The sequence below is a fragment of the Chroicocephalus ridibundus genome, chromosome 4, assembly GCF_963924245.1.
Source record: "Chroicocephalus ridibundus chromosome 4, bChrRid1.1, whole genome shotgun sequence".
Classification (NCBI taxonomy): Eukaryota; Metazoa; Chordata; class Aves; order Charadriiformes; family Laridae; genus Chroicocephalus; species Chroicocephalus ridibundus.
Genome location: NC_086287.1, coordinates 44753730 through 44774780, shown reverse-complemented (window position 1 = coordinate 44774780; position 21051 = coordinate 44753730). Strand labels below are relative to the sequence as shown.

At 45.8% G+C, this 21051-nt stretch overlaps 1 protein-coding gene across 4 annotated transcripts in view; it reads left to right on the top strand.

Annotated features, from left to right (window-relative positions):
• Positions 1 to 21051, top strand: part of MAPKBP1 (mitogen-activated protein kinase binding protein 1) — a 105011-nt gene that overhangs the window by 37234 nt on the left and 46726 nt on the right. For all 4 annotated transcript variants that reach the window (XM_063331645.1, XM_063331646.1, XM_063331644.1 and 1 more), the window contains exons 4-5: positions 17581 to 17643; positions 18273 to 18330. In XM_063331645.1, the coding sequence (XP_063187715.1) occupies positions 17581 to 17643; positions 18273 to 18330 (121 nt within the window). The remainder of the gene's footprint in view (positions 1 to 17580; positions 17644 to 18272; positions 18331 to 21051) is intronic.

The following is a 21051-nucleotide window of genomic DNA, read 5'->3' as shown; positions in this document are numbered from 1 at the left end:
GGGAACACCACAAGGTTTCAGGGTCCTGAAAGTGTCCAAAAAGATGATGAAAAATAGCCAAACCCTTCCCTCCCTTTCCTCCCCCAACAACAGCAGATCTCTCAGAAAGAAGTAGGGATACGTTGTTTAACTCTTAAATCTCCCTGTCTTAAATACTCTTGGAGGAAAAGGAGCATAGATGCACTGAGGCATGAAGATCTGAAGTATAAAATACTTCCTTTCATTCCTTGCTTTTATTAATTTAGATTAGACAGGGAGGGTGGGCTGAGGAAGGTTAATGTAGTCTTAGTTTCTGGCAAGTGGGCAAACTCTTTGCACTTGGGACAAGAAAATGGAGATCCCCTTTGCAACAGTGCTTTCTTCTCAGGCCAAGGAATCATAACTTTGATATTTTAATTTGCAGAGGTGGATTTAAGGGGGCTATGACCTCTTCCTTGCTCTCTTGCCATTGGCCTTTGAGATTCACAGGTAACAATCATGCAGTCCTGGAGCAAATGGCCTCTTCCCATCTAGGTAGCAGCTGGGTCCAGTCCTGAATCCCGATCATTGAACTTCAGACAGAAAAGACCCTGCCTAATGGAGTAGGTGCAGTCTTACACGACTGAACTGTTTCCACATGCCCATAGAGCTAGGCAAGAATTTCTACATTGGTTTTTGCTTGGTCTCCCTTTTTGTGAATGCTAGAGACTCTTCCACATTGAATCCATGTCTCTGTAATACAACTGCACCTAAAAAGTAAATTGTTTGCTGAACGACTGTGTATTGATCCAGTTCAGCTGTAATCTCACTTGGTTTTGGCAGAAGAGATGAAGAAGCAAAGCAAGCACTACTAGCAGTCACCTAGAGCTGTGGGCAAACTCCCCTGGTTTAAGTCCTTAGCAGAAAGGAGTCAAACTTGTCAAATTGACTTCCAGGCAGTTTCCATCAGCCAGCCCCTAGGTGTGTGTGTGGGGCAGCGCTTTTGATGTCATGTCTAAATAATTTGAAGTCTTTACTTGTGACAAACAACTGAAGACCTAACATTCAGTAGAATCTTAAATAGTGAGATAGCAGTGAAGCTCCAGACCTGCAGCAAACCTGCTGTCCAGCAGAAAAAGGGAGGAAAAATAGGACAAAACTTCAAAATAGCTGGTCAGAAACCCTTTTTACTAAACCAGAGGGGAGACTGTGTCAAGTCTGTGCCAGAAGTGCTGCTGTGTGCGCTGAAGACTGCAGCATTGGGGTGCTGCCAGACTGATGGAAGGAAGGTGTTGGGAACGCGAGCCCTTGACTCGGAGAACTCAGCTGCTGGCTGGGGAGGTGGTTAGTGTGATCTTTGCCAGCAGCGGAGTAGGTTGTGGTAGACAGTGTGAATCTTGTGGGATGCTTGGTTTCAGTCCCTGTGTGACTTTGTACCTTGTGTCGCGCTTGGTATTGAAAAACTAGTCAGGGCAGTGCTGATGTTTGGCGTTGCCAGCTCCCTTTGAGACAAGCTGCTGTTTTGCTGTACATAGAGTTGCTGTTTTGATGTACGTGGAACTTCTAGTTACTTCTCCAGAGTGCCATACGCTAATCAGCCTTCAAGTTAGAAGGGAGTGGATCACTATTCTGTAGCCAGCTGCTACAGCCTCTGGACAAATAGGGATGAAATGTGACGCTTTGTCCTACACTTAGGATTTGAGAATCTGGCAGCAGCAGTAGGTCTGATATACTCCCTCCCTCCCTCCCTGATATACATCCTCCCTCAAGGTGCCGGGTACCAACGTGCCCCTTTATCCCCCGTCTTTCTACAGAAGCCATGTGATATGAGCCCTTTCTCCTAAAACGCTTCCTTTGTACACCCCATCCTATCTGGGATGAGCCTGTCTGTGCCCACGCTTCTGTGCTTCTTTCTGTCAGGCACTGGGAAAGGGCTGGACTCTGCAGCTGTGCTCGGCGTATGAGTGTCCTGCATCCTGGTGTTGCTAGAGAACCCCCACAAGTGAGGAGCAGCAATCTTTGCTTCCTCTTGCAGCCTTTCCAGTAGGAGGACCCACCCTGTTGACAGGCAGTACCCACTCTCTTGGCTCAGGGATGAATTGACGTTGAAGTCTGGGACCCTTGGTAGCAGAGTTTGCTGGTGTTTAACAAACAAACAAACAAAACCCCAAACAACCCCCTAAAAGCCACAACAGGAAGCCTTGACCTGTTTAGATCGCCCGGTGTTTTTTGACATTTAGATTGAATTGAGGATTTTTCAAGGGAGTGGTCCAATTGCAATGCAACATTTTTGGAAACATTTCACAAATTTGTTTACCAGGAGTTCTGTGGAGAGAGGGAGTGTATGAGTGGGAGCAGGTGCCTTTCCCCAGAACAAATTGCCTGAGAACATTGCCCTAGGATATGGGCAACCCTGCTTTTGAGTTGAGCAGCAAACTGGGTTCAGTTCAGAGATGAGCTGGTAACTGTATTCCTTCTTCCCCTCTCCACCCTCAAAATTACAGAGTTGGGGGCAGGAAAATAATAGAAAAGTTTGGGTTGGAAAGGACCTTTAAAGGTCATCTAGTCTAACCCCCCCTGCAATGAGCAGGGACATCTTCAACTAGATCAGGTTACTCAGAGCCCCGTCCAACCTGACCTTGAATGTTTCCGGGGATGGGGCATCTACCACCTCTCTGGGCAACCTGTTCCTGTGTTTTACCACCCTTATAGTAAAAAATTTCTTCCTTATACCTAGTCTAACTCTTCCCTCTTTTACTTAAAAACCATTACCTGTTGTCCAATCACAACAGGCCCTACGCAAAAGTTTGTCCCCATCTTTCTTATAAGCCTCCTTTAAGTATTGAAAGGCTGCAATAAAGCCTCCCCAGAGCCTTCTCTTCTCCAGGCTGAACAACCCCAACTCTCATCCTGTCCTTGCAGGATAGGTGTTCCATCCCTCTGATCATCTTTCTGGGCCTCCTCTGGACCCGCACCAACAGGTCCATGTCTTTCCTGGGCTGGGGGCTCCAGAGATGGACACAGTACTGCAGGTGGGATCTCGCCAGAAGCATGTTGTTCTGTCTTTGTTCTGTATATTGCTTTGTCTTTGGGATGATAGTGAGAGTTTGTCTGAAGGACAAGGAAGACTTTTCTGAAAAAAGCCAGCAATGGGGAAGAGGCAATGTATTGTAGGGCACAGAGAACTGAGACTTCTTTTCTCTATTTTAAGTCTACCATGGGACTTGATGATAGAGAGAATCACTTTGCTTCTCCCAGCTTGCACCTTTTTCTAAAAATAAGAGTAACAGTTTTCTATTTTCTCCTTTATAGAGATGTAGATAACAGGAGCTGAGTATTAAACAGATGACTTACAAAAAAAAAAAAAAAAAAAAAAAAAGACTTTAAAAAGTGCTGTCTTGTACCCTTACCTTACCCTTGCTAGTTTGGACGCTCTTCTCCCAACATCATATGCTAGCCACCCCTCAAGGCAGTAGAGTCCACAAAGGCACGTTGTGCTGCTTCTTAAGAGCCTCTGCAGTGTGCTGCTGCTCTTGAACATCCCACAGCTGGTTCCACGTGTGGGACATGAGCTCAGGTGCCATTGTGGTAGGTATATGCACAGAAGGTTAAGGACATGATTAAGGCAGAGAACACCAGATGCTGCTGACTCCACTGCTTCTGTGTCCTCCTTTGTACTTGTTCCCAGCACGGAGCAAGCCCAGTTCTTGACAGAGAGAGGAGAGCAGAATGGGGTGGAGGTGGAAATAAATGCTCTTAGAATAGTTTTGTAGAAGGAAATTGTACGGAGGTTGCATAGGCATGTCTTCAGTGGTGCATTTTGCATTTTTTTGAACATCAGAGCACTTTTACGTGCAATTTCTTTGATTACTTCAAAGAAATAAGTAAAAACTTTTCTTGTTCCACCTGTCTCCTCTTCCATGCTATATACCTTTGAACTCTGACCCTTCATGGCACGGCACAAAATTGTGTTAGCTGTAAGCAACTTTGGTGCTTAACTGACAAGGAAGCTGGGGATGGTTTTTAGTGTAAGAATGAATTGCAGGACCCGTATTCTGGGCTAAGGAAGGCTCCTTGCCTGCAGTGTGCATGCAGGCAGCATGAATGTGCTCTCACCTCCAGTGATGGAAATCCTGGGGGGTTTCTTTCTGTGTGTGATGCTGTAAATAAAGTTTGATAGTGTGGGTAGGGTAAGTCAAGTTCGGTAGCTTCAGTCCTGCACTGTGTCACACAACTGGTGTGGCAGGTCCAGGCACTGCTTGTGCAGTGTGTGTTGGGGGGCCAGCAGTATTAGCTGAGCCCTCAAGAAAGTTTATGTCAGAGTGTGAATTCTTGCCGTTGCCAAAAATATTATTGATGAAGAAAGTGAGAGCAGGGAAATGGGAATGCTTTTATCTTTGCAAGGCTGCAATGAAAATTCTTGTGACAAAGAAATAGTGCTTAACTGCCCTTGAAGCTTCCCTGTGCAGGATTCCTGAGGTTGCGAGGAGGGAAAGGTAGGGCTTCTCCAAGGAGTCCTGTGAATTTGCTGCTGTTTGGGTTGCCTGACAAACCATATTAAAGAGAACTATATAGTACATGCTTGTTACTGCTTCCATCCTAGTTCCAGGGCAAATATTCTAGTTCCCTCAAGGGAGTGTGTTATCATGCCTGTCAGAATAGCTACAACAGTTGCTGTTTTAATGATTATATTGGTCATGTCTGACTTTAACCTGCCTTATTAAGAGAAATGCTGGCTGTCCTCAGTCTTTCACTGTGCCAGTCGTACCAATTTGGTTTTTAAATTGGGAGGCAAGCTAGAAATAATCCCATGTAGATGATTAGTTTGTTACTTTGTGCTTTGATCCCATTAACCAGCATGTGAACTAAAGGGAAATCACTATTTAAAAAAAAAAAAAAAAAAAAAAAAGGCAGTCCCGTGGCGAGGGTCACTTGCAGTTTATGTGCAAAGAAATTGAAGGGAGAGAACAACCATGTCTGCTTTATTTAATAACAGAGCTAAACACTCTGGTAGAGCTCTGCAAGTGGGAAGCTTTTGACAGGTTTGGAAAGCTACTGCGTGCGAGTGGAACAGGGAAGAGGAGTGGTTGCAAAACTCATGCTGCCTTGGCTATTTTGAAATATGTAGGCCTTTTCTCAGCTTGAAGCTCTGCAGCCCCCTGGGGTTTGCCTGAGAAAGGAGGGGGGTTGGCATAGGGCATGAGTGCCCAAAAGCCCATGTACCTGCAGGTAGCAACCTGCTCTCTCCTCTACCTGCTCTGTATCTCTCCAGCAGTTATACCTCCTAGCAACCAGCGCCTTGATGCGGCAACAGGACTTGCTCGTGAGCCAAGTCCTGAGCTTGCATAAGAGCGAGGCGGGGGGGGGGGAATGGGGACTGAATAGCAAAGTCTGGGATGAAAATGAGATACCAGCCGCCTCAGCTGAGCTCCACCCTCTCTAAGAATCTCAAAACAGGCACTGTGTCTCCTGGCAACCTTCACACAAATTGTAGAGTTTAACTTAAAAGAAGTACATACAGTCCAAAGGCTGTGTCCCATCACCAGGTGTGAACAACACGGAGTCGATCCTTTTCCTCTTTCTGGAAAATCTGGTGGTCTCAGATCTCAGTCAGTCTCAGACAGGCAACAAGTTAAAGGTAAAAGAGCATCATGTTAGGATATCTTAAGAAGCTCCGGGGAGCAGTGTGTTTTGTTTATTTTAAGCTTGCCCAGAAGTGCCCTGACTATTGCTTAGGAACCAGATGTAGGACTTGGCCCTCCCTGCCGTGCCCTGCGCTGGAAGCCGTGCCCTGCGCTGGAAGCCGTGCCCTGCGCTGGAAGCCGTGCCCTGCAATGCACACACACGTGCGCTGCCCTGTTGTGCAGCTGGGCCTGGTTCTTTCGGCTGACAGTCAAGGACCGACAGAGCTGATACCAGCCACTTCCTTGCCTTCAGTGTCAGTTGCCTTGCTTTTGCAGTGCTGACCTAATGCTTCTTAGTCTTGGACTCTAACTTGGCCACGTTTCTCTGTGACAAGAGATGTAGATATATGAGAAAGCAAAAGTGGGTTTTATCATGATTGCTTCTCCTTTCAGATCTCCTGACAACTGATGCTCATTAGCTTTTCTGAAGAAAAATTTTAGTGCATTTAAAATCCTCTATATTATGCTGAGATACAGGAAAAGAGAGGTAAATTTTCATCTTCCATTAAATCTAGAGCTGTCACAAGTCTCTAAAAAGGCAACATAGGCAGAATTGAATGTTGCCCATCTGGCAACGACTGAGCTGTTTCTGCTCTGAGAAGCAGCGAGGCTGGGGCAGGGAGCTAATGGGAGCTCTGGGCGTTTGGGCCTGGGAGCCATGGCAGGCTTCCCATGGCTTGTGGCACCGACAGCAGCTGGGGGCAGAAGCAGGCTTCCCCCTGCCCCTTTCTTTCAGTACCTGCCAGCCTGACCTCCTACGGATCTGAATAGGCAGGGCTGGCAGGAGGCTTTATTGCCTTTTTGCTGGCCCTGGCAGCCTGCTGCCCAAGGGAACTGTGAGCTTTGCCATGCCTAGAGGAGCTGAAAACAACTGACCATTTGGAGCGGGTGATTCTTAAACTCCATGCTTTCGAAGAAGCTGGCTTGGTTTTATGGTTTGGTGTGTGGTTTTTTTTTTTTTTTTTTGTCTCTGATACTCTTACAGATACATGGCAGGGATTATGCTTACTGAAGCGTTCAAGGGGAAAAGCTGCTCCAGTTTCCCTGCCTCAGTGGGGGCTTTTGCCGTCTGCTCTGGAACGCAGATCAACGCCTGCCCTGCGCCTTACCCTCAGCGTGGCAAACCTCCCCAGGGAGATGGTGGTGGGGAGGGGGCTGGGAGGCAGACTGCTTCTTTCTGAAGGTTAATTAGATGACAAGGGGGAGAGAGTTAAATTGTATTACTTTTTAGTTTGCCCCTTTGATTGGTGCCACTTTAATATTGACTACACTGCTTGCTCATGGTAAAACAATTAAAGCCCTGAGGCATCTACCATGAGCTGTCATGTTCGTCTGCCCTAGATGATTAGCTTGACGTATAGATCTTTCTCCCCGCTCCCAAACTGCTGCACTTGCTGCTGGAAACTGAGGTGTCGATCAGTTGCTTGCAAGTGAGATGTGTTTTTCTTTTCTGACTTGATTTTAAACGAAAACACTTACTCAGCTTTTGAGGCTTTGTGGCACGGTGGGAACTGCTCTTGCAGAGGAGTTTGTGCAGATTTGAAGTGTAGAGCCAGATGTTCCCATGTAAGCCCACCTGGGTCTGCACACCTCTGCAGGGAGCTGCTTGCTCCCAAGGAGGGTGCCTTCAGAGAGAGCTCCCATCTTCTCTTGTTATACTGTTGGGCTGGAAAGCTGAATTTGCTCAGCGCTTGATGGCAGATTTGATTTATTCTGCAGGAATTTTATTGTAAACTTCGCTTCTCTTTATCTCTATCTTTCCTGCCTTTCCCCCTGAACTGATACTTTCCTGGGGTTTTTAAATATCTTTCTTTTTTTTTTTTTTTTCTTTTCTTCAACTTGTCTTTCATTGCTTCCTCTTCCCCTAGATCTGTGCAATTTCTTTTCTCTGAGGCACTCCCCTTGGGCTTTGTTATGCTCGGTGTTGTTTATAGGCAAAGAGGAAGCACCCCTTATACACACACACAGCCTGTATATATAAATAAAAAAAGCAAGAATTTATTGTTAGTATAACTGAATTCTTAACACTCTAATTCAAGAATCATTTTATTCTACCACTAATTATTACAGGAAAACAAAGATAATACGTTAGAATACTTCTATATGGAAAAAGTCTCAATAATTGTGATAATGCAACTAAAACCGTAACACATTTCTTCGTTTCTATTCATTTTCCTGGTGTTATGCTTACCCTTGTGTTGCTCCTCTGGATCTTCAAGTCAGTTGTTGGAGGGTAATACTGTAGTGAAAACTGAAAAGCCTTTGTAGCCCTTCACTGGGAGGAGTATGATGTGGATATTGCTGGATTCTTCCTCACTCCAGGGTCCACTGGGTCATTTTTTATATGTTTGCTGACACACTTTCACATCTGTCTGTTTCTTAGTTGGTCTGCAGCTCCATGATGCTTCTGATTTCACTGTGTATGGTGTCTTTCATGCATGTTGGATATTATTTCTTTGTTTTCTTTGTTACCTCTGTAACCTGTTTTGTTCAGCTCCAGGTCTGCGTTTCTTTAACGGGCCGTGGGTGAGTTGTTCACAGCCATGGGGTCTCCGCTGCCAAGCATGTGCCTCATCCCTTACCATCCCATGCCTGTACTCCTCTGCACTGCATCCCGCCCTCCACTTCTTAAGGTCTCTGCTATCATACCATGCCTGCATTTCTCTCCACAACATCGTCATGTTAGTTGCAAATATCTCAGTCTACATAAAATAACTGCTTGTTACTGTTATTTATATAAAACTATGGTTGTATCACACAAAGATAAACACAAGTAAAACAAATTAGCCATAGACACCTGGTCAGTTAGAGAAATTGCTGTCACAGCTCAACCAAGTAATACAGAGCTACAGGCAGGTCAAGAAAAGTTCAGAGTGAGCAAGCCCAGGAAGCCTCGGGCCTTTTAGACTCAGTACAAAGCTTACAGTCTGTTGCTGAGAATGGCAAATCTGGGGCTGTCAGCCAGTCACTGATCAAAGAGGGACTGGCTCTTGAGAGCAAGTGCAGGGGTGGAGCACAACTGGGGAGCAAGAGATCCCCAAAGCAGGTGTCTTGGCTGGTCTGTCAGAACGGAGAGTTGTTCTGTTCTACTTGTTGATGTGCCTGTGACAGCCATAACTTTGGGAGGAGACCTCAGCATATGGAGACAAGTCCTTTCTCAAGAATTAACATAGTATGCTGTGATTCATCCATCCTGGAAAAAAGTTGCATTCCCTGCCCTGATGCAAAGCTCTTCAGGTTTTCATCTGTGTTCTGGCTGTTTGTTTCGTCCCTCTTGGTCACACCTGGGACCAGCCAGGTTCTGCTCAAGGCTCCATTTTCTACTGCTTCTCAGTCTCTCCTGTCCGACTGATCAGCACATTTTCTTGTCATGAACTGTCTCAGTGATCCTTTTATTCCTCCAGCCTTCCTATCATCAGTTGCCCATTGCTCTAGCCCCTGGGGCTGCTGCTCATTTACAGTATTCAGTGGGTGTTTGCCAAGAGTGCTGAAATAAAATGCAGCTCTGCAACTCCCACTCCCAGCCCAGTTGATTTAATGCTTCATGTAGGTGTATTGCTGGCATTGCTTCCCGGCCCCTAGGGAACGGAGTAATTTTGGAGAGAAGGTGGGAGAAATGTGGACTCTCTGTGTGTTATAGTCATCCGTGAGCCATATGTATGCATGTGTCTGTATATATGCCTACGTATACACACGTATATGTGTGTGTGCACATGCGTTTGTCATCAGTGCCTTATGTTCTTTGCAGCTTCTCAGACATGCAAGCTGACAGGCAATTCAGCGTGTGTATGTGCAGTGGCCACTTTGTGTGGCTTTGTTGTTCCACCTACCTTTGCTGCAGGCTGGAGGAGAGATGGAATATTCTGCAAGGCAGGGGAGATGGCCTGTCCCCAGTTCTGCTGGGGCACGGTTTTATTCCTGGTTTCTCATCCATGAGATTTTTTTTTTCCTTTCCTGGCTTTGGAGTGTCAAAAGGAATCGGGATGTTTTGAAGGTGAAGTTCCTGCTGAATCACTGGTGACTATGCAGCCATGAGCCATAACAATTAACTGGAATGTTTCTCATCTTCCTTGCAACTTTAATGATTCCCAGTTGGTAAGCTGGTTTAAATTCTGTGGTTTTCCTCTGAGCCCTTTTCTCCCCTCTGCTTTCCCCACACGCTCTTCTTGCACAGGTCTTTCACAATCTTCGTCTGGCTTAGCTCTTTGCCTCCCAGAAAAGGTGCCTCCTTATTGTGCGGTTCTGTGAAAAGCCATCACTCTCCTGAGGGCACTGCCGCTGTGTCTCTGGCTCCAGCGTGGCTGCTGTGGGGTTGCGTACAACTTACCCGGCAGGAGACAGGACTCGGGCTGTCTTTTGTCCCCACATTCATTTTGGGCGAAGTGTGGAGTCTGAGTTTGTTTTCCTGAATCATCACTCTGCCTCATGTTTGCCCAGTGTCAGAAGGGTTGCCAGTTTTAAGACTCTTCCTCCGCCTCTTCTGCACTGCCCCATTAAAAAGAGACCTTGCAATAACCTAGCTTTCCGTGCTAAGATGGAGTTTTGCATGTGTGGTAGTTTCAGGGGGGCAAGGATATGTTGCAGTAAGATCAGCTGGACCCGCTAGAAATCACCGCAAGCAGCACCTTCGCTCTGGCAGGAGGTGGGCAGGACGACTCCTGCAGGGTTTCTCCTCTGTGTTCCTGGTAAATCAGAAGCTTCAGTGGTGTCTATTTGTATGCAAGAAGAGAGGCCTGGATTGGTCAGTGTACAGTCACAATCTCTGCTCCTTACTGGATCTCTTAATCCATTTATCTCTTGGGGTTGGGTTTTTTTTTTGAGTCTTTTTAAAGTGTTTTGGGTGTCTTTTCAGATCTGTGCATCTGTTCTCTGCCATCTGCAGCTTGAAGTCAGAGATGTGGCTGGTTGTTTTAAAGATACAGTCTGCCAGGTGTAAAGGGGGTGTTGAGAGCTGCCAGTGCAAGTTCTTGGCCGTGCACGGCAGGAGTTTGTGTTGGGCCTGTGCAGGGCAGGAGCTGAGGAGGAGCTTCTTGGGCACTCAACCCTGTCCCCTCATCTGCAGCAGAGCCTATACATGCAGACAGGCACAAACCACTCTGGCAGCACCAGATCACGAGGATGGCAGCATCCTCATCAGGTGGTGGGGAGAGCAAGTTGCCTGTTTTTCTGAATGTCATCAAATCACATAGGCACTGATGGGTGTTTTTTTTGGGTTTTGTTTTTTTTTTTTTTTTTTGCAGGGGTGGTGGGTATTTTGAGGCTCCCATACTTGGGGATGTAGTATTTGTTCTCTTGCATGCCTTGCTCTTCTGTCTCAGTCCATTGAAGGCTGAATGGGAAGTGAGCTGTCACTGGTGTTACCTACCTCAGCTGAGGACAGTAATCGGAGCACAATCCTGTGGCTGTGCAAAGCAAATGATACTGGGCAGAGACAGAGGCAGGCTGTTGGGATCCTTCATCTTGTGTTCCCTTCATAGTGGACACGTCTGCGCTCTCAGTCAGTGCAATGGGCGATGTGAATTCAATAGGCTGACGTGGTGGGGGGAGCAGAGGCTGCCCTTGTCCCTTTGGGTATTATCCCTACAAATCGTTCTTGACAGTTCTGCTCAATTTACTGCGCTGCTCTCCCTCTTCTTGTGTGTGGGTGCCCACTGGCTTAAGATATTTCTGAGTATCAAATTTCTGGAGGCTGGGAGTCTGGACAAGTATCTTAAAATCTGCCCTGTTCTTCCCTAGGCCTGGGCTTTTGGAGACAAGATACTGGACTTTAGTTTGGCCTGGTTCTTCTTGTGGTTTTTTTGGAGCAGAGCCTGTTCTGTGGTGCGTTTGGGCTCCCACTCCTGCAGGTTTGGGGTGCCACACAGCCTTTTAAACAGAACAAGCATGTCCCTAGTTGGCAATCAGAAATTCCTGCACTATTAGTCTAGCAACACTAAATGTATTGCTTGCTTTTTTTTTCACAGTAGGTTTCTTGTTCAGTATTTGTGGCTTTCCATTAGCCTGTGTTGGTTTCTGAAGCATGAATTTAACTGCATATTTCCAGTCTTCTTGATCATGGATTGGTGCAGGGAGCTCAGAAGGCTTTTCTGCTCAGGCAGCGACACCCAAATCGTAACCTCTCAACAGATACATCTTTCTTCTCAGCATACATATAATTAATAGAGCTTGCATGAAAATACCTATTCAGTTACATAGTCAGCGTGCACATCCTTTCGCCTCGTTGTTAACCCACTCCCAGTACTGGCTGTGAATTAAAGAAGCTTTCTGGCAGGAAGAGTTGCCACATAGAAAATTAACACCAGCTTTTGTAGACAGTCTGATTGAGCTTCCCTTGGCAACCAGTGCAGTGTAAAAAAGATTTTGTTCTTATCAATGTCTTTTTTCTTTTTTGTGCATTTAGTGCGTAGGAAGCTATTACGCTCTCATTTGAATTGCTTTGGGTGGGGGGAAGAGAGCAAAGTATGGGCCAGAAAGTGAGAAATGGACTGATTTTGAAGGGACGGGACTGTTTGCTCTTTTCATTTATTCTTGCAGCAGCATGAAAGGAATATATTGTGGGGAAAAAAAGAAAGCCAACATTTGTTTTTATGTCTTAATGGAATTTTCTTTCCTCCATACAGCATCCTCTTCATAGCATAGGCTGCATGTATTTAGGAGGGGAGGACTTGACCCATAAACTCTGCCTCCAGTCACGTGTCCCACAAGATAGGGCAACACTGAGTTGATGGATAGCTTGGAAAGGAATGCTATCACAGGCTTTTAATTTTCCCAAGCACTCTGGAGGAGCCTGTGGCCTGCAGAGGAAGGAAAGAGGAAAACTGACTTCTGCACAAATCTGTTTTTTACCAGCGTGCTGAAGAAGGAGGTGGCGGGGGGAAGGCAGCTGAGACTAGAGGGATGTGCAGGGAAACAGGAGGACAATGAGAAGTGTAAAATGCCAAGGAACTAGAATTTTGGGAAGAGCAGAGAGGTGGGGGGAGCTGCATGGAGTTGACCCACTGCTGCTGACTTAGTGAGTCAGATACTTCATGTAAATGTGATAGTGATGTCCAGTTCCTCTCCGTTCCTGCTCCTATATTTAACTTAGGGAAATTGCTTCTTTTTTATATTTTGGGTTTTTCCTCTTGGCGGAATAAATGGAAACTGCTCCATGGAAACATCCCCCCCCACGCCCTGAAACAACATCAGCTTTTTATCGGCATGTATGGTGCACGCATAAGATAAGGCTGTACCTTCATGGAGGTTTGGAAAGCTCTGCCAGGAACCTTGCACCATTTTCTTGTTGGCTGACCCAAATGGGCTCCCTGATGGAGAGAGCTCAGTTGCCTGTAAAAACTTTTGACATTGCTGTGAGAGCTGGTTGTGTCCTTCCCTTGTCTTTGAGGTTACCTGAATGTCCCACAAGAAAGAGGAGAACTGGGAGAGATTCCACAGCCAAGTTGTTTTTAAAAGCTGCTTGCATCAGGAAGGTGTACTTAAAGGTTGTTGGGTGGCATCATAGACCTAGAAATAATACCTTTAAATACATCTGCCATTGCCAATGGCCTCAGCAGGAACCAGCATGCAAACAAACAGGACACTTGATCTCAGCTGGCTGATAGATGGTTTGTACAGCAGTAATCCATACAGCAGTGAATAGTTTCTATAAATGTCTTGGAAATCAGAATGTACTTGTGGATTAAAAAGCTGCTGTGGTCATCAAGTGCTGCCTGCAGCTGCAGAGGAGGGAGGTAGGGTTTGTGCTGAAACAAGGGTGTTAACAATGTTTACCTTCTAAGCAGCTAGTGTGTGCCAGGGTCAGTGTTTCTTTCTGTAGGTCCCATGTGAGGTGCTTTTGGAGCTAGTCTTGCATGTTGGCACTAGCATTTTAAAAAGGTCTCCTCAGACAAAGGTGTCTGGAGAACTTGAATTTGTTTTGAAAGCTTAGTTTTGGGAAAGGGGTGGGGTGGGTGGAAGAGGTGATGTGACCATTATAGAAATGCAGGTTTGAAATAGTTTGCTTGGTCTACATCCGCAATTGGAAGCTCGGAACAAAAACACCAGTGCTCTTTTCCCTTGCGTCCTTTCCATCCCTCTGGCTGTGAAATGCTGAATTCAGTCTCATAAAGGAGCAGACAAAGGTGGAGGATGGATAGATGGGTGTATGCTCTTGTATGCAATTAATTTTCCATGGTAATTATTTTTATTATTTTAACTGCTGCAAGATTAAAGCTAGCATAAACGGAAACAAGTAGACACTTGGAGTCTCCTGAGGGCTTGGTAGCCTTACTGGACTTGGAGGCAGCGTGGAGTAGGTGGGTCAGCAATCTGACCATTCATTGTCTCCATTCCCTTTATTTTGCTGCACCAATTTCCTTTGCTAAAGCAGAGCACGCCCAGAGTACTGATGGGCTCTGAGCCACCTTGTTTGGGGAACCGCTGAAGAACAACTTGCTGGCTGTATGGGATGGAGGGAGCTGCTCTGTGGCCACACTGAGCTGAGCTGTAAGTGTCTGAGCAGGCAATTGAGGCCACCCTTAACACTCGGAAGAGATTAAAGTGCTAGAAATGGTTAATTTCTGTTCGTTGAGGAGATGTGGTCTCTAAGGTGGAATGGACTAGACACCTTCCCAAGCATTTTGAGAGGGAGCCAGTTTTCAAAGTCAGGTGCTCCTGACTCCCAGAACAATATCTGTGTCCCACTGTAAGATTTGCGATTTGCGGCCTGTGTTCCTTCTGGGTAACGTGTCCTTGGAGTTGGCTGGAGTCGTCATTGTCCTTGTATATGGCAGACAGGAGAGTGATGGTGGAAAATCGGCATGGGACAGCATAGCAGTGGGGTAGCTTCAGTTGAGTAGCAGCTAATTTAAGAAAACAAGTTTAGAAGTCTAGTTTATCCTGGATAAATGACTTCACTGGTACAGAGGGTCATAACCAATTAGCGTGTTATGTTAGTTGTTAGCTTCCAACTCAACATAACCACGTGCAATTTTATTTCGCCAAGTCTACAAGTTAAAATTACCTTTTTGTGGCATAAATTAATGCTTGCTGACCGGTAAGGAGACACTGTGATTTATTTCCCTCTTTCCCCCTCCCCCCAGCCCCTTCCAGATAGAGTTTTTTAATTATGGGTCGAACTCAGTGAACCGAGCATAGAGGTGTCTCAAGACAGTTAAAATATCCACGTTTATGAAGGCCGCTCTGGCACTAGAAGCCGTGTGGCTCTTGGACTGGTTTGTCGATTTGCCCTGGTGTGTGAGCTGGGTGGTTCTTACCTTCGCTGTGGGGTCTGGACTTGGCCAAGGGCTGGGAAGCGGGGAAGAAGCCTGCTGGCAGACAGCCCACTCTGGAGTGCAATTGAGCTAAAATTCATGATTGTAAGTGGCCAAAGGCTCTGTCATGTAAGTTAATAATGGCAAAGCCCTGGACTTTCGTGATTCACTATACTGTTCTAGGAAGTGGTTTGTTTTCTTGCCTGGTTTGGAGACCATGGTTTGTTTTTTTGCATCTTTCCTGTGTTTTTAGACTGCGTTCACTTCTCTGAAGTCCTGTTTTTCTGCAGAGTTCCTCACAATAAAACACTAACAAATTTAACAGCTGCACAGGAAAGTCTTTACCAGGATTTCGTGTCTTTCCTTTATTCTTTCTGGTTTTTTGAAGCTTATTTTGAGCACAATTCATCCCTGTCATAACTCAGCAGGATTTTGATCCATTAACCCTATCCAACTCCACATAATGGGGTTTTGCTTTGCTTTTCTGATTAGCCAGAGGCTTGGGATTGGATAGATTTTCACATCTGCTAACTTCCTGTTTCATATCTCGTGATTTGCGAGGCTTAACCTCCCCTGACTTGTTAATGGATCACAAACCACCTGCTTCTTTACACTAATCCCTCTGAAATATATAGCATAGCTTTGACTTGAAACTCTCCAGAATGGTTCCCCAGGGTAAAAAGTGCAGAAGGATCAATCCCAGACTGAACAACCTGCTTATTTATGCTTTCCCTGCTCTTCCACAAGATTACTTCTCCAATCATGGCTGTCTGCCTTAACTATTAAGAAAGTTTGGTGCCTTTATTGCCTTGGCCTTCTGGGTAGGCCGTGAGTGGAGACGAGTAAATGGAATGGCATGGGTGGAGAATAGTCTAATGGGAGGGCTCATGTCTTGTGAATAGTTGGTGCTTTGGAGGTTAAAGCTTCAGTACCCTCTGACCGTGTCTGCTTTGAGCTAGCAATGTTAATGGGGCGTGAACAGCTTCATCCAGGGACTCTGAACTCAAGGTCTGGGTGCATCAGTCCTCCTTTCTGCTTTCTTTTCCATTTAAAAATTTACACCACTTCTGGCAGGGTAGCCCAGTCAGATCAAGGGAAGGGTCAGCTGCCCGGGGTACGTGAGTAGGTGCCAGAGACGTTGCAGGTCCCTGTCAGCCCTAAGCCCTGCCTGCAGCACTGCTAGCCCTGCCTGCTGCTGGGGGCGCGGAGAGGGGCCTGGAAGAATGTGGCTCTTGTCTTGGGCAGCATGGTGCCTAGGTGTGCTTAGTCCTGGCTCATGAGTGTACCCTGCCTCAGTTAAAACGTTGGTGTGGTCTGTAGGTGAGGTGCTGTAATGGGTTTCTGTGATGCCTCAGCTTTCGTCTTTCTGCTTGGCTGCTTCAGGCCAACTCCTCTACTTCTCTGTCCTCACGTTTCTCCCCCTGACTGATGTCTGTAGCCTGGCGCGCGTTGCGGGTGAGCCCCAGCGCCGATGGTGACGTGAGGGAAGTCCCCAGCGCAGGGAGGGCTGCTGGCAGTGGAGCAGGGGCATCCCACAGCACTCCCCTGGCACCGCAGAGGAGGAGGAGCCAGGACGCTCCAAGCACTTGCAGTGCGTATTAGCAGAGGGACAGGCGAAAACCACAACTTCTGTTTTAGAGGTGAGGTGAGAGATGGGCACAAGGTCATTAGAGCAATTGCTGTTATACCTGAGGCCAGTTTTCCTTTCCTTTTAGTCACTTAACAGCTATTTTTTTGGGAGGGGGCACTAATGGCCATGCGTTTTCTGCTACCGGTGGCTACTGCTCTCTGCTATGAGACTAATGCTGTCGTGTGTGGAGGGTGTTTGTGGAGAGTGGGGAAGGCTCCAGCACCCAGGACTGCCCCAGGCTTGTTAGGGTGGGCTGAGGCACCAAGGCAATGTGCTATGGGCAAGATCTGTGGGGAAGTGGGGCCTCTTCTCCCTCCCTTCCCTCCCCTCCCAATCAGTGACTGTTTTGCTCCTGGTGGAGGTGATTATATTGCTTACCAGGAGTTTACCACCGCTTGCTTTTGTAGTTCATCTTGCTGAGAGACTTCTGTGGAGCCCCTAGGCAAGTTGTTTATTCGGATACGTCCCTTGGGTCAGTAGTTTTTGGCATCATATGTCTCACTTCTTAACTGGCCTGCCACCTCTTCTGCTATACTCAACGGTTTATCTCCTGTCTAGTGTTAGGGCCAGGCACATAAATTTAGCTCTTTACCTCCCTTTCTTCTCCTCCCCACAAGAGCTTTACTGAAAGATCCCCTCATTCCTTCTTCCTGACCTTCTTACTCTGTTCTAGGCATGCTGGTTTGGTGCCCAGTACATAGGGTCACTTTATGGCAGGGGATGTAATCCATTAGGGCCATTGCACAAACTTTGATGGTTAACCTTTCTGTTCAGCTTGAGCAATCAGAGACTCAGGGCTCCCAGATGCTAGAAAGGTACTTATTTATGGTACTAGCACATGGTGCTCCTAAACATGGGAGAGACTTGTGATTCCCCTCTGGGCTGCTCTTTTCCTTTGTAATTTCTGGTTAAACTCAGCTGAGCCTGTGAGGTTAGGGGATGAAACATCTTTTGGGGGCTGCTTTTGGTGCTGCTCTGCCAGCAGGGATAGCTCTTTGGTTTTCTTTATACACATGGTCACATCAACTCTTTTTGTTCTTCTGTTTCCTCCATCTAGGTGTGTTGTTGTGCTGTTCAACCCTAGAAAAAATAAGCAACACCATATTCTAAACAGTTCCAGGTGAGTGAAGCTTTAAGCTGGGTTTGCTTTCTGTGGGAGGCGAATTTCAAGGTTTTTATGGCTTGAGTGAAGTGTGGGAGCTGCTGTTGCTACAGGCTAAATCCCCTCAGTGAGACCTGCCTTGGGGGGGGGGGGCGGGGAGAGGCTGCCTGCTGGTTTGATGCCAGCTCCTTCTAATGTGAGGTCCTGTTGCTGCTAATGTGAGGTGCTATTGCTGACAAGACACCACCTCATAAACATTGTGGCCCCACAGGAACTGCTAACAGGCATGACATGGTCTTACCAGAACTGCGTGGTATCTGATTTGTTTTTTTTTTTCTCCACCTGAAATTATGACGTTATTATTGGAACCATGACTAGGATGTGGTTCTGCATTTGGAATAAAGGCATAAGGATGAACCTTGACTTTTGGAACTTTTGTGGTGCTGTAGGCCTGCTGCTTGAGACTTAGGCAGCAGGGAATCCCCATGGCAAGCGTTAGACCTCTGGTAAAGCAAAACCATTGTGTCGGGCTATTATATTTGATTTTAGCCTCTTCCCAGTTCGTCCCAACCTACTCCCTGGCCATGACGTATTGAAATGAAATCACATGTTGGAAATGTTTCTCAGTATCTTTTTCTCTGTTTTAGGAAAACAATTACAGCACTTGCTTTCTCTCCAGATGGAAAATATTTGGTTACAGGAGAGGTAAGTGTGAGAGGAGAGGGCGCACACCTTGTCCATCGTATTTTGAATCAGGGCAGAGGGTATGCTAGAAGAAACAAGCCAGTGAGCTGCCTTAACACAGGCAAATCTATTTCAGTGCTGCATCTCTGGGTAGACCTACTGGGTTATGGGTGGCTCTGGGTGCTCCTGCTGGCAGCTTTTCAATGTCTTGTCTCTTATCACCCTGGGGGATGGATCTTCTGAGATGGCGTCTGTGGGCTTGAAGGTAGAGTGAAAATAAGTGGAAGGACGCTCAGCTTGGGTGTTCTGTAGCATCAATGAAGAGTAGTTGGATGGTCCTTAATCTTGGTCTGAGTTTAGCATTGTCCCTTTAGGATTTCGGGAAGTAATTGAAGCCAATAACAGTGTTGTGGAAAAAGTGAAAAGTGTGTGTGGAATGGAGCCTTAGGAATAGCAACAGAAGATGCTGGTGCCTGTGGTTTGGCATTGTATGTTTGGCTGGGGGCGACAATTGCTTCCCCTTTCCAAACATGCCCAAGGGGGAGAGTAAGGATGAGTGCACTGTGTGTCTGTTCCGCATTAGAAGTTCAAGATGCGGGCTGTGTGTGTGTCATGAGGTTGGAATTGCTGGATGTTAGAAATCCACAGAAATGCTGACTGTCCCCTGTATGGTTGGGCTCAGTTTGCTCTTATATGTAATGTAATTGCTCTTATAATGATAATTTACTACTTCTCTCTGTGCCTTTGTAAGACATGGGGAGGGAGCATGTGTGAAACAGGTCCCCTTCTGAGCCTCAGCCATGGAGGAGAATGTCCCAGCCCCGTGTCGGAGCTGTCAAGGCAGAGGCTCTTCACTCCAGAGGTCCCTAGTGCAGCCACTGTGATGGCAGCTGCCGTGTCACTGGGTGGCTCCCAAGCTGGGCCTGAATCCTGTGTGGATCAGGCCAAGGATAGAAACAACAGTGTTTTGGGATGGAGGCTACCTTGGCACAGAAAAAAGTAAGCACAAATTTTCCATTGGAGCATCAGAGATTGTTGTTGTTATTAACGTTTTAGTGAAAGCATTAAGTTTTATAGCTGTATTTTTTTAATGCCTCTTTACTCTAGAATTTTAATGTAATAAAACCCCTTTATATTAAAATTATAATATATATAATAAATATTTTTTTTCTCCTTGGCGTTCAGTTCAGATGATTCTGGTGCCTTCGCTTTTATTTTTATTTTTCAGATGTCTGGTGCTCTATTCTTTTCATGTGGGGTAGGAAAAGATGTGAAAAATGAAGTGGGTATTTTTCTAACTGACAACCCAAACTTTTCAGTTTGAAACTTCATTGGCATAAATGGCAAGTTTAGAGATTTTTTTTTTTTTTTAAAGCCTTTCCAGTTATACTTGTACTTGAAGGCTTTTTTTGGCCTTGTTTCAAAACATGTCTCCTCATGCCCTGTTGTAAGACCATTTCTCTTTTCAGTATCCTCCCACGTGTCTGATATTTGAGTTATTACTTGGTGTAGCAGTGTCCCCTGCCGGTGTCAGCAGTCTCATCTTAGTTCAGCCTCTGTCCTGTGGATGGTCCCATAGGGAAATGCTTTCTGAGTTCACTTTGTCAAGCTCAGTTTTAGCAGCTTCGTGCTAATTCTGCCTAGTGACACCTTAGTTTTCTGCATGACTGGCTTTTCAGGAAGGAGACCATGGAAGTTAGTCCTTGGCTGACCTACGTATTAAATGTCTTTTGTATATTTCAAATACAGAGGAAAATTGAATTTATTTTTCTTTTATTCCTCTCTTTTTTTTTCTTTTCTTTTGTTTTACCCTTTCTACCCATGGAAGCATAGATTCTTTATCCATGGGAATCACACAGAGCTCTCTTTTGGTGAGCATTTTTTTAAATGACGGAAGATGAATCCAATTTGTTAAGGTCTTGGGGTGCATGCTAAGGTGCCAGGAAATATATATATATATGTATGTATGTATGTACATACACACATATGCGTGTGTGTATGTGTTTAAGTACAGGAATTCCTTTGAAGAGCAGCTGATTCAGCTCATTGCAGCATCTTGCCAGCCACTTGAGACCTGAGCTCTGCCTTGCAGGAGGGAGAACTGTACCAACTGCAGTAAAATCTGACCACGGCATTTTCCCAAGCCACAAGCAGTCACTTGGCAAAGCTTTTGAACAAGACAATTAAAACATGCACAATTCTGAGTTTTTAAAGGTTTGGCTTCTCCTTGCGATCAGACTTGCCTCTCCCACACAAATGACTTAAAACTGATCAGAAAAGGTCCCATTTTGCCATGTTGCCATGGATATATCTTGCAAGCTACTGTTTTGACAGACTTCAATGTGAAATCATGAGCAGGTTCTTGAATAGGATTTACTCCTCAGGCATGTTTTTGGCCAGCATTTCAGCTCATCTTGTGCACATTGTTTTATTTTAGTTTAATAACAAACAATTAAAATAATAGAATTGTCTGGCAGAAGGTGCTGAATTGGCATTTCTGAAGTCTGTGACCTTCTGTTTCCCTGGAGATCAAGTGTAAAACCAGAGGCTCTGTTCCCTCGATGTCTTTTTTTTTTTTTTTTTTTTTTTTTTTTTTTTTTCTCTGACACTATCCTGCCTATAATCTATCGGGTAGCATGCATCTGTGTGTTACCTTTGTGACAGAAATGATGCTGCTAGTCTCCCAGAGGCCTCCCTCCAATGCTGTGTAATAGTTATCGCAACAGTCATGTCATGGTTTTG